We start from the raw sequence: 17,921 nt of genomic DNA, 5'->3' as shown, positions 1-17,921 counted from the left end.
TGTGCACTTTTCTTTTTGATTATGTGGAGAAATAGTCTTTTTAATCCTTGTAAATTTTTGTTTAACACACCCCCGGGTGGCAGACTTCCACTTTTCATTTCACTGGAGATGAAAACTGGACTGAAACACTGGAAAGCAGCAGTTTCTGCTGTAAATGTATTTAATCCTCTTCAGAAGACTCAAAATAATAACTATTTCAGCAGCAGTAAGGTTTAATTTGGTATGTGTTTTGTAGATCTTCATCTCACAGGTTACACAGCTACACAGTGTAAGACAGCCAACTACAGGGTGACCCAAACAGCAGGTGATAATTCAATGAGTTTGCAAAAATCTTTAACTCCAAAGAAATTTATTTCAAATCTTAACAAATTAATTTGATACAATACGAAAAAGTCAAGAAAAGCATAGATTTCAGTATAGATATTAGACTGATCTTCATCCCATACAGAGAATTTATTGTTGGCACAGTCGTGTTTAGTGGAAAAAAGCTTCAACCTCATTTACTTCTGATCATTTCAGTATCATTTGTTATCCACACTACACACCAGCTTCTTGTCCTTCACCAGCTCCTCCCGAGCCATGGGCTCAATGATGGAGCCCAGCTGGGTGATTACCTTTGGCTTGGTGATCTTTTTAACAGTGTGCTCTGTGTTCCAGGTGCGGCCCACGGGAGAACGGACGGTGCTCTCAAACTGCATGTGGTTCTCAAAGGGAAAGGGCAGAGAATTCACCTGGTGGAGGCTAATGGAGCTGTTTCTCTTCTCCGAGATGATGACACTGGGCAGGTGCTGATCTTTCCTGGGTGGAGGCAGCACAGTCTTGATCCTGAACCTCCTGCGTTTGTTGCGAGATGGCTTAAGCCCCCCCCCTCCCCACTCTCCCCACCCAGGCAGCGTCAGGTCCACCACCTTAGGTCTTCCTGCATCTTCCTGATTCCTCTTGTCCCTAAGGAAGTCTGACATGACATCATCTCCAGCAAAGGCCTCTTTAATGAGCCCCCTCTGTTCCAGCTTTTCATCTGAGTCCTCTGTGTCCTCCACTGCTGGGGCAATCGGGACTTGGATGACCTTTGCTTCTGTGGTGAGAATTTCTTTCAGCTCAGTCCCTCTCTTCCTTTTTCTGTTTTTTCCTGCCTTCAGAGTTGCTGACGGCAGTTTTTCTGTGGCTGGGACAGGCTGTGGCTGAACAGGTGCTTTATCAGTTGATAACTCCTGACTGAGGAACTCCACATCCTCCTGAGTCCTGATTCTCTGCCCTTCTTCCAGCTGAGCAGAGTCTGTGTGCTTGGCGTCCTCTGCTGCATCAGCCTGTACTGCTTCGGCAGCCTGACGAGAGTTTGCTATAACTTGGAAAAGACTAGTGAACTCAGACAGCTGCTCCTCCTCCTCCTCTTTGTTGGAGGTATATTCTGCTGCAGCTTTATTGTCATGATCCACAAATATCACAGGCATGATTTCAGCCTCTTGAACCAGACGCAGTTTCCTCCTGTGGTCAAATTCTCTGAGGAGTGCTTCCTCCGCAGTTTCCTCCACCTCCTCATAATTATCTTCTTCAGTTTTATTTCCCACCACTCCAGCCCCCTCCTCTGTGAGGTCAAAAATGTCACTCCTCTCTGTGGGTTGCTCAGAGAGCTTTCCTCTCATCCAGGGATTTGAAGAATCCAGCCCTCCTTCCGTATCATTAACAAAATCAGGTATCAATTCTGGAGAGCCTACCTCTTCCTCCTCCCCCTCATTATTCAGTGATGTCACCAGCTTCTGGGTCAGCTCTTTGTTCACCTCCAATTGTTGCTGCATTGCTTTGCGAGCCCCCTTGTCATATTTAGAAATGATAGCATTTGATTTGGCCCACTTGCCGCTGTTCTGATGCTTCAGTGACATCCTCTCCTGCATCCTGGCAAGCTCCACCTTATTCAGCTCCTCTATGGCAGCTGCTGGGTTTGTCTTAATCATCTCATCAAACTGCTTCAAGAAGTCTTTACGTTTGGCCTTATTATGCACTTTGTGGTATTTCTTGCTCTTGATCTTTCTCTCTCTACGGGCCTTGGCTTCGTAGTAGGACTGCAGTGCCCGGGCCTTCTGTAGCTCTGCACGGCGGATCTTGGCCTCCTCAAGGCTCATGGCGCTCAGGGAAGCCTCCTCAGCAGGGGTCAGGATGGGGTCATTGATGGGCTGCTTGTTGGCAGATAGAAGGGCAAAAACTTCCTGCTCCAGTGGGGTTTGTACCTTCCAGCTGGTCACCACCCTCTCCATAGCTTTGGGGCCAGTAGGCTCCTGATTAAGAGGGAAGAGCAACTGCTCGGCCCTCTGGTTCTGTTTAATGACACCTTTCCACTTAGACACCTCTGTCGATGCCTTCTGAAAAGCAACATCTCTCTGGATCCTCTCACTTTCCTGCTTACTGAGAGAACATTCGATGGTCTTTTTACTTTGCTCTAGGTTCTTCAGCTGCTTCTTGGTCTTGGCTGGGACTGCGGGGTTTTTGTCCACAGTCCCGATGAGCTCCGACAGGTCCATTTTGTCTCCCTCCCCCTCCGCGGTGACAGTAAAGTCCGACATGTAGACGGATGCCTCGGATCGCTCCGCCAGCTTTTTCTTCCTCTGAACCCCGAGAGCGTTGATAGCTTCCAGCAGCTTCTGGCGTTTTCGTTCATCATTGTGGCCGTCGTCCTCCTCCTCTTCCTCGCTGGTGAAGTTTACATCTGCCTCATTCAAACGCTCTTCCTCTTCGTCGTAGACCACATGTTTCTTCTTCTCCGGCCCCTCGCAGCTCTTTTTAACTCTCTTTGAGCTAATCGCCTTAGTCTTGGACATTTTAGCCATGCTGCAGTCACCACACAAGTGGACGAGATAGTAAACACGTGTACCGTCAACCAGACCGTTGTCGGTAAACACTTGCCGTAATGCGAGCAGTAATGTCGTAAAATATCTTCTTCCTTACATTTTATGGCGGTGACACAATTGTGTGTTACCGCCCCCAGCTGGAGACAAGTTGTTATAGTGAAACAGATGATCGGTATCACTCTCGGTCAATTTATTATCGTATAATCCGTGATCCGCTTTAAAATACAGCGAAAAAACAAATACAAGTTATTCTCGTTTTGAACCACTAATGGTTCCTTTTTTGTTGTCATAATCAAGAACGAAATAAATCAAATTCAACAAACGGCTCGATTTGGATTATATATACCTCTTTACATTTCCGTATTGTATAAATGCTTTAAAAAGCAGACAAGTGACCTGGAAATGAAAGAAAATATTTCAAAAATAAAATCTAACAAGAATGTTAGATTTGTATATGTACACAATACACTTGTCAATAATAGATAAAGGGCTTACATGTTGTTTTATTTTAATTAAGAAATAAAATACCTGTCACAGCATGAATTAGCCTAATTTAATCTGTTTTTTGGAATAGTCTGTGTTCTCCTTCCCAAATAGTGACGAAATGATCGAGAGTGACCAGCAAATGTCTCCACAGGCCACCTCATTCCCCATAGTCTATAGACATAACCACCTAATTCTAACTTTTAATGGCCATTTTCGTTCCAATACGATCATGGCACACTATTAGCTACCAGGGCAGAGTCTACAGAAGGGCTCTCATCGGTTTCTAATGTTCCACTTCTATATATTTTGTATTGCTTTGTTGAATAATGCCGAAAGTTCAATGTAATAATAATATTTCACTGCACGTTAGAAAACAAAAAAAGTATGGAAATGTGAAATTAACAGAAACATACATTGGTTAAATTCCTGGACTTTCTATGTCTGGAATGCCTTTTAAATTTCACTTTTCTGATTTCAATGACTTGTCGCAAAATGTTATTCATAACCTTTACATTCTTGAAGAGGTGCATTAATGATATTTATAGTACTGGTGTTGTGGACAGACTTGTGTTGACCACAATGTAAAGGCACTGCAGTGGATACTTTTACTTAAACAGTAATTCAGAATCACTTTCCTTGAGTATTTCAAGAATTTTCTGTATTTTATCTCTATGTACTGTCCTCTCTACGTTGATTTTACAGTGTCAGTTACTAGTTACTAGTTACACCAGATGCAGATTTTACACAATGAATAGTATAACATATTCTTATAAACACCTGTTTGAAATCAGGGGTCACAATTCAGATGTTTATGAGCTGTTAACAGCTCTAACAAATACCATTTTTTTCATTCCAAATTTCTACAATGTTTACGTTTTAATTAATGGTTATATGATCCAATACTTTTACTTAGATACTCAATACTACACTATACTCAAATTTTTCATACAGGACTTCATGTATTTTCATATAATATATAATCGATATTCTCACATACATTAAAGGATCTGAATATTGTATCCACTGCAAAAAAAATGGGACATCACAACCAGTAATAAAAAATATTTATTTAGAAAAGAGCAAACAGAACATGTGTTGCCAGCTGAATAAGTTAAAGTAGTGTTGAAGGCATTTGGTAACGTGAAAGATTGATTGGCTGAGAATGTTGGGCTAGCTTTTTTTGGGTCAATGTGTGACATGATGTCATTTCTTTATTATACCGTGGAGGGCGGGAGTGGATGAACCCGGTTAAAGAGTAACCGCCCGCACGGAACGATCTGAAAAATATATGAGTGCAAGCACACAGTTTGGGCAGAAGCAGAGCAAATTTAGGTTCAAAGAGGGGCTATTTGAGTGCAAGGGCAGGGTTTGATGAAAAGTAATACAAAATCTGAACATAAATTCAACAAGTCATGCTCTCAAACCGAAACACCACGCTCCTTAATAAAGATAGGAAAAAAGCTCCACAGATTGGCACCAGGATCTACAGTTTCAAAGTCATTCTCTGGACACCAATCAATTGCACAAAGTGTTATTGATAAGCGGCATAGACGAGTTTCTTTATCAACAATAAATATTTGATTGAAATAACTCAAAATAATATAAAAGCAGGGTCTGGAACTGCAAGGGAGAAACAAAGGTTAATAGACAAACAAATATTCCAGCCGACTTAAACAAAGAAAAAAATGGAGGATGTGAGCTGAGGCCACATGTGGAGAGGCAGTCTTACTAAGGCGTGCCCATGGGTGCCACCATTTACTCACCTCGGGTGCATCACAGCAAAGCACAGCAACAATGGTGCACACAACACTCATATTCCAGTGCTCTCACTTACATGCATTGATGTTGGGACCTCACCCGGAGTGCCTAGCCTCCCAGTAGTTTGGCACTCAGCTGCACTGAAACAAAAAAAGAATGTAGAAATTAAGAATATAAACATAAACAATATAACCAATAACGGTGTAACGCAGTTGATCAAATAAACAAAGATAACAATTCAAACAAACCAAGCAATAAAGTAAACACTACCAGAAAGGAACAATACGTTATTACATTTAATTTAGCTGACGCTTTTATCCAAAGCGACTTACAATAAGTGCATTCAACCATGAGGGTACAAACCCAGAACAACAAGAATCAAGAAAGTACAATTTTCTTCAAGAAAGCCAAACTACAAAGTGCTATAAGTAAGTGCCATTTAAGTGCTACTACATTTTAGTTTAAACTTTTTTTTATTTATTCAAGGTATAGTTGGAGGAGATGTGTTTTTAGTTTGCGGTGGAAGATGTGTAGACTTTCTGCTGTCCTGATGTCATTGGGGAGCTCATTCCACCATTTAGGAGCCAGGACAGCGAACAGTCGTGATTTTGATGACTGTTTAGCTCGCAGTGAGGGAGCAACAAGCCGATTGGCAGATGCAGAGTGGAGTGGACGGGCTGGGGTGTAAGGTTTGACCATGTCCTGGATGTAGACTGGACCAGATCCGTTCGCAGCACGGTACGCAAGTACTAGTGTTTTGAAATGGATGCGGGCAGCTACTGGTAACCAGTGAAGGGAGTGGAAGAGCGGAGTAGTGTGAGTGAATTTAGGAAGGTTAAAGACCAGTCGAGCTGCTGCATTCTGGATGAGCTGCAGAGCTCGGATGGCACTAGCAGGTAGACCAACCAGGAGGGAGTTACAATAGTCTAGGCGCGACTTCTGAGTGAGAAAATACGTATTCTCCTGATGTTGTGCAGCATGAATCTACAGGAACGTGTTGTTGCAGTAATGTTGGCAGTAAGGGAGAGTTGACTGTTGAGTGTCACACCCAGGTTCCTAGCAGTCTGGGTGGGGGCTCACACAGAGTTGTTTTGTTGGAACAAAACCAATATTAACAAAAACAAAACAGAACAGAAAAACAAAACAGCAGCAGGTGAACCTAAGACAAGGAGACCAGAATGGGACATGGAGGGAGATGACACAACTTGACTGTTACCAATACAGACATTTATTTCAACAAGATATAATACAACATGTAGGATTTTCAGTAGGTCAGTAATGTAAAGCATGTATGGGTGAGGGAAGTGGGTCTGTAAGCAAAAGAAAAAGTAATGCCGCCATCAGGTGTCAGGGAGAGCCCACCTCGTCCCTCAGAGAGAACGAGACATGAATGAGGCAAGGCTTTTAAAGGGCAGAGCACACAGGGCCCAGGTGTGCACTGATTACAGCTGACGTCACCTCCACCTTTTTGAAAACTGATTAATTGGTAGTATATTTAAGGACATGCAGGGTATATAAATGACTCCGATTTACCTCCAAGCAAGTGAAAAGATGGCAGATCTAGCCTTGCTCGAAGATGCTGCTGCCGGTGCCTACAGGAGAGAGCGCATCTTCAGGGACCGTAAAAACGTTTGAAGAAACTGAAAAATGGCTTATCAGCCGTTTTCGACTGCTGAGGCATGTTTTGCTGCAATTATCCAATTCCCTGGAGCGGCATCTTAGTCACCCGACACACCGCTCTCACCCCATACCTCCTCAGGTTTAAGTCCTGTCCACCCTCGGTTTCCTGGCTACAGGTACATTTCAGAGGGAAATAGCAGATCGGGCTGGAATTTCACAACCTTCTCTGAGCCATGTCATCCCGAAGGTATTAAATGGCATCATAAGGCAAATGCCCATTTACTTAAAATTTCCCTATGATGAACAACACCAGAGTGATGTGAAGAGGAAGTTCCATGGCATTGCTGGTGTGCCAAATACTGTTGGAGCAAGACTGCACCCACGTGCGCATTAAAGCTCCATCTACAGACTCCATGCAATTTACGAAAAGAAAAACTATCATTCAATCAACGATGTTGTGGCTCACTGGCCAGGAGGCACCCACGACTCCTTTATTTTACACAAAAGCAGGGGAGGCAGGAGCTGCAAGAGACTGGTGGCTTGTCGGTGAGCATCTTTTACGTTTTATATTTTATTCCGTTTATTCTACAATGTGTTATATTATTAAGGTGATCAGGGATATGGCCTAAAAACCTGGCTGATGACTCCTTTTTCCAACCCTTAAACCCCTCAAGAGGTGTGCTACAATGACATCCATGCCAACACACGTGCCGTGATAGATCGCACATTTGGGCAGCTCAAGGGTCGTTGGATGTGGTCCTTTATACACCTGATAAGGTGTGTAGAATGATCCAGGTGGCTGTGTCCTGCACAACCAAGCTATGGCTCATGGCATCACCTTGTCACCTGGAGCAGAACCACAACCAGACAGGCACGAAAACGCTCAGCCAAATGTGGGGCTTCCTGGCAGGGCTGCAGTGCTGGCTCGCTCCATCTTTAATGATGTTAAGTTAAAATGCCTTATTTCAAAATCTATACTAAATAAAGTTGTGAAATACATTACTTTTCCTTATGGGTTTATCCTAATTTTTCTGAAGCAAATGACACACACACACATATTCAGTCACGCACTTATATATTTGCGAGGACATCCAACAACTGTTTCAGTGTTTCATTAATGTTATTTATTCCTGTCGCAATTTCCTTCACTGCAGGAAAGCCAGCTGATTTTGCGCAACCTCGTCGGCTAGGACGCAGGCATACTGACGAGACTCCAGGAAAGAGGACTGGAACACCAGTCACAAACAAGGCAGGTGAAGAGCAGAGAGAGAGACAGAGGCTCACAGGTGCTTTATATAGCCTGATCCTGATTAGAGGTTTGGCTGGAGGAGGAGCAAAGGCTGGGGCTCCGTTCAACAGTAATGCACCCTATGTTCACCCACACTGAGGAGACTTCCCCACCACACACAGACATCCATGTCATTGCCAACAGTACCCTGACTGCTGTTAGATGCCGGGATGAAATCCTCAGAGCGATTGTCTGACCTTACGTTGGTGCTGGGGGGCCCTGGGTTCCTCCTGGTGCAGGACAATGCCCGGCCTAATGTGGCCAGCGTGTGTAGGCAGTTCCTGGATGACGAAGTCATTGATGCCCTCACGTTCCCCTGACCTAAATCGAATTAAGCACCACCTGTTTCTAGTTTGTCGTTAGTTCAGTTTGTATTTAAGTCAACTCCTCAGTTCAGTATCTGCCTGCTTTGTGTTCCTGATCCTGAACTGTTTGATTTTCACCTGTTTGTTTCTTTCTGTGGCTGCCCCTTGTTTTATTTTATTTATTTTCAATAAATACATTTTTGGGGAATTGGATCCTCCTCGCTCCTGCATTTGGGTCTACCTGCTCACCAAACCCTGACACAGATTACAACAGAATATGGAGAATGGAACTCCACAAGGTAGCGTCTCCAGTCCATATAATGATTGATACATTTTCACAGGTTGAACAAAGTTACATTACATTACATATCATTTAGCTGATGCTTTTATCCAAAGCGACTTCCAATAAGTGCATTCAACCATGAGGGAACAAACACAGAACAGCAAGAATAATGTAAGTACATTAGCTTCAAAAAAGCCAGACCATCATCTTCTCAGCCAAGGTGTAGTCGGAAGAGATCAATCAATCAATCAATCAAATTTTATTTGTATAGCCCATAATCACAAATCACAATTTGTCTCATAGGGCTTTAACAAGGTGTGACATCCTCTGCCCTTAATCCTCAACAAGAGTAAGGAAAAACTACCAAAAAAAAAGAAACCTCAGAGAGAGCCACATGTGAGGGATCCCTCTTCCATGACGGACAGAAGTGCAATAGATGCCACGTGTAATGGAGAACATCAGAGATGTGTTTTTAGCCTGCGGAGGAAGATGTATAGACTTTTTGCGGTCCTTGGAAGCCAGGACAGCAAACAGTTGTGATTTTGTTGAGTGGCTAGGTGTCCCTCGCAGTGAGGGAGCAGCAAGCCGATTGGCTAAAGCAGAGCGGAGTGGACGGGCAGGGGTGTAAGGTTTAACCATGTCCTGGATGTAGGCTGGGCCTGATCCATTCGCAGCATGGTACGCAAGTACTAGTGTCTTGAAGGCGATACGGGCAGCCACTGGTAACATATAAAGGGAGCGGAGGAGCGGTGTAGTGTGAGAGAACTTCGGTAGGTTGAAGACCGGTTGAGCTTTTGCATTCTGGATGAGCTGCAGAGGTCGGATGGCTCTAGCAGGCAGACCAGCCAGGAGTCTAGGTGTGAGATGTCAAGAGACTGGACCAGAACCTGCCTGCTGATGGATGTATTCTCCTGATGTTGTGCAGCATGTATCTACACGGGCGGGTTGTTGCAGTAATGTTGGCAGTGAGGAAGAGTTGGCTGTCGAGTGTCACACCCAGGTTCCTTGCGGTCTGGGTGGGGGCTACCACAGAGTTGTCGATGGTAATGCGAAGAATATGGAAGGAAAAGTAGTTTGGTCTTGTTAAGGTTGATTATCAAGTGGTGTCCAGACATCCACTGAGAGATGTTGGTCAGACAAGCAGAGATTTGTGCTGCTACCTGTGTTTCAGACTGATGAAAAGAGAGAATTACTTGGGTGTTATCTGCGTAGCTGTGGTAGGAAAAGACATGTGCGTGAATAACAGAGCCAAGAGAGTTGTTGTACAGAGAAAAGAGGAGGGGACCCAGGACGGAACCTTGAGGGGCCCCAGTAGTGAGTGGACAAGGTTCTGACAGAGATCCTCTACGAGTTACCTGGTAGGTACGTTCTTTGAGGTAGGATGTGAGGAGGGAGAGTGCAGAGCCTGAGACACCCAGATCCTGAAGGGAGGAAATAAGGATCTGATGGCCAGAAGGATGGCCACAGAGGAGAGAGAGGCTGCTCTAGTTGCTCAGTGACAGCAAGGAGGGCAGTCTCAGTTGAGTCTAAGATTAAGAGCAAAAAGCTCATCAATATACTCCAGTGTTTGTCAGGACAAGAATGGGGAACAAGTTGAGCATCACTGTAAAATGTATACTGGGCACATGAGATTTGTTTTTGACTATGGGTGTAGCTTAAGAGAAGGGAAGAAAATAACACTCATTGCATCTGATAGCTATTGATCACTCACAATTACACAATCTGGCAGATCTTTATTTAGGACAGATATTATTATTATTAATAAAAATAAAAATAAAAATAAATAAACAAGTAGACCTACAAGTCCCAAAAGCTAAAAGCCACATCAGGAAAAAAGAAAAATCAATATGGCAGGAGTATTGGGGTAACAATAAAACCGTAGGACATTTATAAAATATACAGACACGTTGGTGCTGGGAAGATGGAGTGAAGGAACCGAAAGGAAGGAAATATCATAACCCGTTTGAGAAAAGGTCATACAGGACTTGACCACTCAACTGTCATCAAAGACTGTTTTAGTAAATGAATTAATCTCAGATCATAATATTGATTTACTGTCTCTCACTGAGCTCTGGCTGCATCATTAAGAATACATCTAAATCCAGTTTATCATTTAATCCTAAACCTAAACTAAACTATAACTCATTTGAATGTTTTGTTGCTATGCTGCCACACCCACCTAGGAAAACACCATTCTCATTTGCTGTAGTTTACCATGCACCTGGGGGCTATTCTGAACTTTTAATCAAACCTAGTCCTAAAAACAGATAAGGTTATTATTGTCTGTGACTTTAACATTCATGTGGACAATGGTAGCATTAGTGTTGCATTTATTTCAATATTAGACTCAATTGGTTTCAGTCAGTGTGTACACAAACCCACTCATTATTATAACCACACACTAGACCTTGTAATATCATATGCTGTCAATTTAAACATCTAATAATACTTCCACCTTATCCTATTCTATCAGACCATAATTTAATAACCTTTGATTTCATTTACCAGACTACATGCCATTAATCAAAAATTCATTTTTTAAATGTAATATAACCAACGAAATCTTTAAAAATCCTAGTTCCACTGAGATTGAACATTTTGTCGATAGTACTGCAGACTCACTACGATTAGATTCCATAGCGCCTCTAAAAAAGAAGAGTATAAAACAAAGTAAATTAGCTCCCTGTGTGATTTAAGTTTTCTGGAAGCTGGTGAAAGGAGAACTCAGGCAACAGCTGATGTCTTATGCAGAACAATTTAATGTAGACTTGATGCATCAAGGAGACCAGAAGGTGGAACAATATACAAATGCTAAAAGAGTAACATGAGCAATTGTGGAGGTGGAGCAGCCGGGTGCAGCAGACAGAGGCAGGAAGTGACGTATAACTCTGCTGTGTAGATCACTTGTTTTTCTTGACAACAGACACCTCTGTCAGCTCTTATCACCACAAACTCGCTTGACATCTTCGTTTGTGTCTTCCATGTGCGTTTCAGCACTTTTTCACCGGGAGATATTGTTTTCGTTTTGTTTTTGCGTCTGAGGGAGAATATGTCTTTTATATATTCAATGAACAAACGTGTTAAAAAGTAGCTGATTAAGTTGCTGATAATGACAATTTAGGCCTGCCTACTTTATTTCTGCAGGAGATGCCTGATCCAGTTGTCTCCTGTAGTAATATGTAAAAGTGACACCTAATTCAAAGATGCAGACACATGTAAAACATTTATTGATTTTTTGGTCTTAACTCTTTCTTTCTGCTCTGCTGTAGCTGAAGATAAAGTAAACTTTATTAATAACAGAAGATACGCACAAAATGTACGGTAATCTGTGCTGTGCGCTATAATAAAGTTTCCTTTACAAAATAAAATGGCAAATCTTGAGAAAAGATGTTTTCAGTTTCTACAGAGGGAACATTTAATCATTACCTACTCACAGCAAATAATAAAACAGATTTAATTGAAAATAAAAATAAAAAGACTTATAATTTGAGGATTATAAATGGAGATAACCTTATATAAGTAGAGGGAAAAAATGAATTGGACCATTCCACAGTCAGGGGATTTAAATAATAAAAAAAAAATATTTAGAAATCTGACAATCATGTGAGGATTCACATCACTTCTGGATCATGTCATGAGAATAAAGCAGATGTTCAGTTTTTTATATTTACGTGGTGTATACCTGTATACATGAAGATATAGTACATATTACACACACCTTCGAATAACCCAGTTCATTTAAACAGCACAAGGAACTGCAGCTGCCAAATAATAAATCAAATTGTTTTAAATAAAGATTTTATACAATATGAAACTACATTTATCATGTAAGTGAGGAAGGTGTAGGGTCGTGTTTTACATCATATTTCGTTTTATTTTAAACAAATATTACAGTGAAACAACCGCACTACTCTCAAGACGAGCAGAGACGATGACATTATCAAATCCGCGGTACCAATTGCAGAATGACGTACTGCGTCCTCCCGTCCCCGGGTGTTTGCTCTGCCGAGTCCAATCTTCCACGTATGCCACGAACTTGCTATTGATAAACTAAAGAATTCGAAGGGCTCTTATTAGAGCAACCGCTGAACTACTTCCGGGTTATTTCACTCATTTCTAACAAAATGGACTATTCGATTGATTCGAGTGCACCCGAAGACGTGTACGTCACATTTTGCGATCATGTGACCTATCACCCGCATCGTTTAGTTCAATATGGCGACGGCTTCGTCTGTTTTCCTCAGAGTGAGAACTGGGTCGAAGATAGGTGCCCAATATGACCAAGAAGGCAACCTTATCCAGGTAAATACAACTTATTTAACACTGCACAAATGATGTTATTGTGAAACAGCAGATATTTGTCAACACATAACATGGACGCTGGTTAGCTAACGGTGGAAAAAGCTAACCCATTCGAGGTAGCGTTATTTAAATGTTACTCAAGTGTTTACGGTTAGCGTAAGGACAATGTGAATTAAAACTGGAGAAATGTCAAGCAAAGTGGGACATCAGATGAGAACAGTTCCCCCTGCTCGCCTCTTTTCTCACATGTCGTCTAGAAGCTAGCTGAATTAGAAAACTTTACTGTGTGTGGGAGTCATTGTCTCCATCCGAAGCAGCCCAGCTTCTGTCTTATACTGACGTAGATGCTGCTGCTACTGCTACTGCTACTGCTACTGCTACTGCTGCTGCTGCTGCTGCTGCTGATGATGATGATGTGGTGTCTGGCTCCAGGTGGAAACCAGAGAGGACGAAGAGCAGAGTTTCAAACTTGCGGAGATCCTGGAGCTCCTGCTGGCAGCTGGTTACTTCCGAGCCAGGATAAAGGGACTGTCACCTTTTGATAAGGTACACACTGGATCTGTTAAAGTATGGTGTTGGGAAAACTGATTAATTCATGCTTGTGCAGTTGAAAAAATTAATGTTGTAAATTTACAAGAATGAAAGTCGGATATTCACTATAACTTCAAGAGAAAAAAACAAAACAAATTCCTTGAAAAATACCCTCAAACCATTAAGTCACATATTTGAGATTTGGTGCAGAAGGAACTACAACAAAGGGGACAGTGGATGTTACCTCTGCTGGCAATTCAATGGAACTTGTGGTACTGCAGAACAAAAGCTGTCACATCATTCAAAGTAGTGTTTTTTTTCTTCTGAATAGACCTGATTCCAAATATATAAAGTCTTGATGCTTATGATAATATGCAGATATGGCCAAGACTGCACATTAGTCCATGTTTGTCTGGGGTTGTTTCCTTTTTCCCGAGATGCTGGATCCATAGAGATCTCCTGTAATACAGCCACACACAGTGGCCTGCAGCCGAGGAGGAAATGCTGTGGTTATTCAGACCTAGGGTCTCATTTATAAATGTTGCGTATGCACAAAACGGGGCCTGAAACGTCTGTATGGCACTTCTCACGCAAATGTTGTGATTTATAAAAACAAACTTGATGGGAAAATTTGCACATTTCCACGCAAACTCTGACCCACTTAATATGAACGTTTTGGAGAGGGGAAAGTGGCCATGCAGAAGTGAGGTGGTGATCTGAAGCCAGAATATTGATCCACTTCATCATTGACATTAAAATCAACAGCTTTAGTTGTGCGAAAAACAGTATCTGTTCCACACAAACCTTTTTAATTGCAAAATATATAAAACAACTTACGAGTCATTAACAGTTTTTAATAATATCTTCTAACACTGTGCATGTATCATCAAATCGCTGCAGTGAACGTAACTGTGCCATCAGGCACAGTTAGCATTATGTAGCATTATCAGGGGGGCCAGGGGAACTTCCTCGCCTGACCCCAGGGCCACACTGGCTGCAGTTGCGCTACGGAACAGCCGCAGATCGGCTCGCTTTTCATTTCCGCATCCATTTAACAGATCAGAGCCTTTTTTCTAACAGAGCAGGGCCTTTTGTTCAACCGCGGTTCAGGTCTCAATGATTTTCTCTGTGTGCCGCACGTGGTTCTCAGCAGAATATACAGAGAAAATGAACTTTCAACGTTTATCTTTTAAAGAAATGTCACAAACATAAATGATTGCAATATTGCATATGCACATTTAATAAAAAAGCACTCCAGCGTTTCTGTAGACCGAAAATATTCTAAAATCATTTTTTTTAGAATTCTTAGGAGATGTACGGCTTCATACCTTATAGTGTGCAGGACTAGTTTTATAAATGGAAATATAGTAGTCATAGCAGAAACTTCAGAAAGGCTGTAGTTATATTAAAAGTTAACTTGAAGAACTTCAGGTGATTGGCATTAGTCTCTTGCTATCTCTCTCACTCTCCGTCTGTCTCTCTTTCCCCCCAACTGAATGATGTAAACAGGTAAAGAAACAAAATGGTGATGTATAATTAAATCATCATAAAAGTAATATTTATAGCCCATTTAAAATATAATATATATATTAATATAGTATTAATATACATCCATTTAATATATATAATATTTAATATAAATACTAATATAGCAGGGCATTGTGCATGGGTACACACGGGTTGTCCCGAGGCCGACAACGCTAGTAGTGTGTGTGAGAGACTATGATGGTACATGTAAGAGAACATAGTAGTGTGTGTGTGTGTGTGTGTGTGAGAGAGTATACTGGTGTGTGTGAGACCAAGTATTAATTATCTCTCATAGGGCCTCATAACAAATGTTGATGTATATTGTCATTATATTCACGGCCACTTTAAAATGTAATATATATTGCTATAATATTGTATGATGGTACATGTAAGAGTGTTTAGTAGTGTGTGTGTGTGTGAGAGAGTATGATAGTACATGTAAGAGAGTATATTAGTGTGTGTGAGAGAGTATAATAGTACATGTGAGAGTATGATAGTACATGTAAGAGTATATTAGTGTGTGTGAGAGAGTATGATAGTACATGTAAGAGTATATTAGTGTGTGTGAGAGAGTATAATAGTACATGTGAGAGTATGATGGTACATGTAAGAGAGTATAGTAGTGTGTGAGAGTATGATAGTACATGTAAGAGAGTATATTAGTGTGTGTGAGAGCTTATGATAGTACATGTAAGAGAGTATACTGGTGTGACAAAGTATTAATTATCTCTCAGGGCTGTACAGTAAAGTGCAGTGGCACAGGATGATTATAAGAGCAAGTAAAATCGGTTTTGTGCATAAGACAAAACGTTTGTATATGATATATCAATATCGACTGATATGAAAAAATTATTGTGATAAGATTTTTTTCCTTTTCGCCCAGCCTACTCAGTAGACAGTCCTACTTATTAATCAATGCAGTTAACCTCCATTCTCACTAAACCTGTTTCCTCTGCCTCCCTTGTTCAGGTGGTCGGGGGTATGACCTGGTGCATCACCACATGTAACTTTGACATTGATGTGGATCTTCTTTTCCAAGAAAATTTGACGATTGGCCTTAAAATGTAAGTGTTTTTTCTGTTGGCTTACTCTTCTCCAGAGCTCTTTTTATCACAATTTGTCTCATAGGGCTTTAACAAGGTGTGACATCCTCTGCCCTTAACCCCCTAAGAGTAAGGAAAGGAAAAAAAAAAAAAAAAAAAAAAAAACTTTTAACAGGGTAAAAAGGAATATGGGCTATACAAATACAATTTGATTGATTGATAAAAACAACGTAGAAACCTCAAAGAGAGACACATGTGAGGGATCCCTCTCCCAAGACGGAAAGAAGTGCAATAGATGTCACGTGTAAAGGAGAACATCAGCAAGATAAGGGTATTTTCAGCATTGATTAGAATAAACACTTTGTAGCATAATGGAAGGTAAATGAATTGATGGATTATTGTCAGTAATGGTCGAGTATCTGAGGAGAAATATTGTATATCAAGAAGTCTTGTTGTAATCATAGTCATCACATTATAGATCCGGTATCCTTGTACTGTGCCGTATTACCCTGCCGCATGTCCTCCCTCTACACCCCCCAACTTCATTTTTGCGATGCTCTGTTTATTATAAACATAAACATTGTTTGGCGTCCTGCCCCCACTGCTAAAAAAATGGGAAACGAAAAATGAAAAGGGGCAGATAGATGGAGAAGTGCTCAGTCCATGATGGAGTTCCCCCAGCAGTCTAGGCTTAAAGCAGCATAACTAAGGGATGGTTCAGGGCTCTCCTGGTCCAGCCCTTTCTATAAGCTTTATCAAAGAGGAATGTTTTATGTTTAACCCTAAATGTAGAGATGGTGTCTGCCTCCTGAACCCAGGTTGGGAGCTGGTTCCACAGGAGAGGAGCCCGTTAGCTGAAGGTTGTACTTCCCACTTTACTCTTACAGACTCTAAGAACCATAAGTGAGCCTGTATGGGAGCAAAGTGATCTATTTAGACAATATGGTGCTATGAGCTTGTTACATCCCCTTAATAGGTCTAGGGCCAGCTGGAGACAGTAAAACAACAATCAAAAATATTAGGAAGTCAGAGTAAAAGTTGAAAGGAAATGTTTATTGTAACGTTGCAGAATACCAGCCCTGACTACCACCTCTTTCCAAGATCTTGTTTACTAGCCTCTCAACTAGGGATGGGCATTTGATTAAAATGTCTTAATCGATCGTCGGGAGAATTAACGATCGATTTTCGATTAATCATTAATATTTTTATATTTAAATTCACTATTTATAGGCTATATTAAAATGCAGTGAAAATAGAAAAAACACAGCGTGTTTCCTCATTGAGATCTTTATTACAAGATGAACAACTCTTGTGGCAGTTAAACGGGATCCGTTCAATGGTTACACTTGAAAATATGCGCTGCTGTACTCTTAAGCAGCGGAGCTGACAGCTAGAAGCTCCCGTCGTGACAGAATGTGATATGCCGGTTCCAATAAGTTTATCAGTTGTCGAAAACCTTCGCCCTCAACAATACTTAAGGGTAGCATATCCATCTCGATGAACTTGCAGATCCGTTGGGTAATTTTCTCTGCTCGTTGTGCATCGCAGCTCCTCCGTGCTAACACCGAGTTGATGCTAGGTTGAGACCGAGAGCAGGATGCACCGCCACGAACCAGGGTCGGATGTGCGTTGTTCAAGTGGTACATCATTTGAGTCGTGGCCGAGTTGTACTTATGCACAGCTTCACAGTGTTGGCAGTGAACTGAGTCATTTTTTAAATCAAAATGGTCCCACGCTACACTTCGCCGTGAACTCTTCATGTTTACTTTTGAAATACATGGAAACTCGCAGGTAACTGAGTAGGGCTGTGGCGTTTTTTTCAAACATTGCCCCGTGTGGTAAAATGTTTAATTGCTGCCACATAGCGAAATCCATTGCATTCCTTCAAGACTCACACTACGCAACAGAACATGCATTAGTTTTATCGATGAAAAA

At 41.5% G+C, this 17,921-nt stretch overlaps 2 protein-coding genes across 3 annotated transcripts in view; one reads left to right on the top strand and one right to left on the bottom strand.

Moving 5' to 3' along the window:
• Nucleotides 1-332: 332 nt before the first annotated feature.
• Nucleotides 333-2,902, bottom strand: si:dkey-251i10.3 (uncharacterized protein LOC553498 homolog). The gene has a single exon (XM_034573373.1). The coding sequence runs from the start codon at nt 2,820-2,822 to the stop codon at nt 522-524; it is 2,301 nt and encodes a 766-aa protein (XP_034429264.1). The 5' UTR covers nt 2,823-2,902; the 3' UTR covers nt 333-521.
• Nucleotides 2,903-12,730: 9,828 nt separating this feature from the next.
• ccdc93 (coiled-coil domain containing 93) overlaps nt 12,731-17,921 on the top strand; it is a 39,043-nt gene continuing 33,852 nt past the window's right edge. For both annotated transcript variants that reach the window (XM_034573377.1, XM_034573376.1), the window contains exons 1-3: nt 12,731-12,885; nt 13,318-13,431; nt 15,913-16,007. In XM_034573377.1, coding sequence (XP_034429268.1) covers nt 12,799-12,885; nt 13,318-13,431; nt 15,913-16,007 — 296 coding nt within the window. In that variant the 5' untranslated portion in view covers nt 12,731-12,798. The remainder of the gene's footprint in view (nt 12,886-13,317; nt 13,432-15,912; nt 16,008-17,921) is intronic.

Source organism: Hippoglossus hippoglossus, chromosome 21, assembly GCF_009819705.1.
Source record: "Hippoglossus hippoglossus isolate fHipHip1 chromosome 21, fHipHip1.pri, whole genome shotgun sequence".
Classification (NCBI taxonomy): domain Eukaryota; kingdom Metazoa; phylum Chordata; class Actinopteri; order Pleuronectiformes; family Pleuronectidae; genus Hippoglossus; species Hippoglossus hippoglossus.
This window is presented reverse-complemented; position numbering and strand designations above follow the sequence as displayed.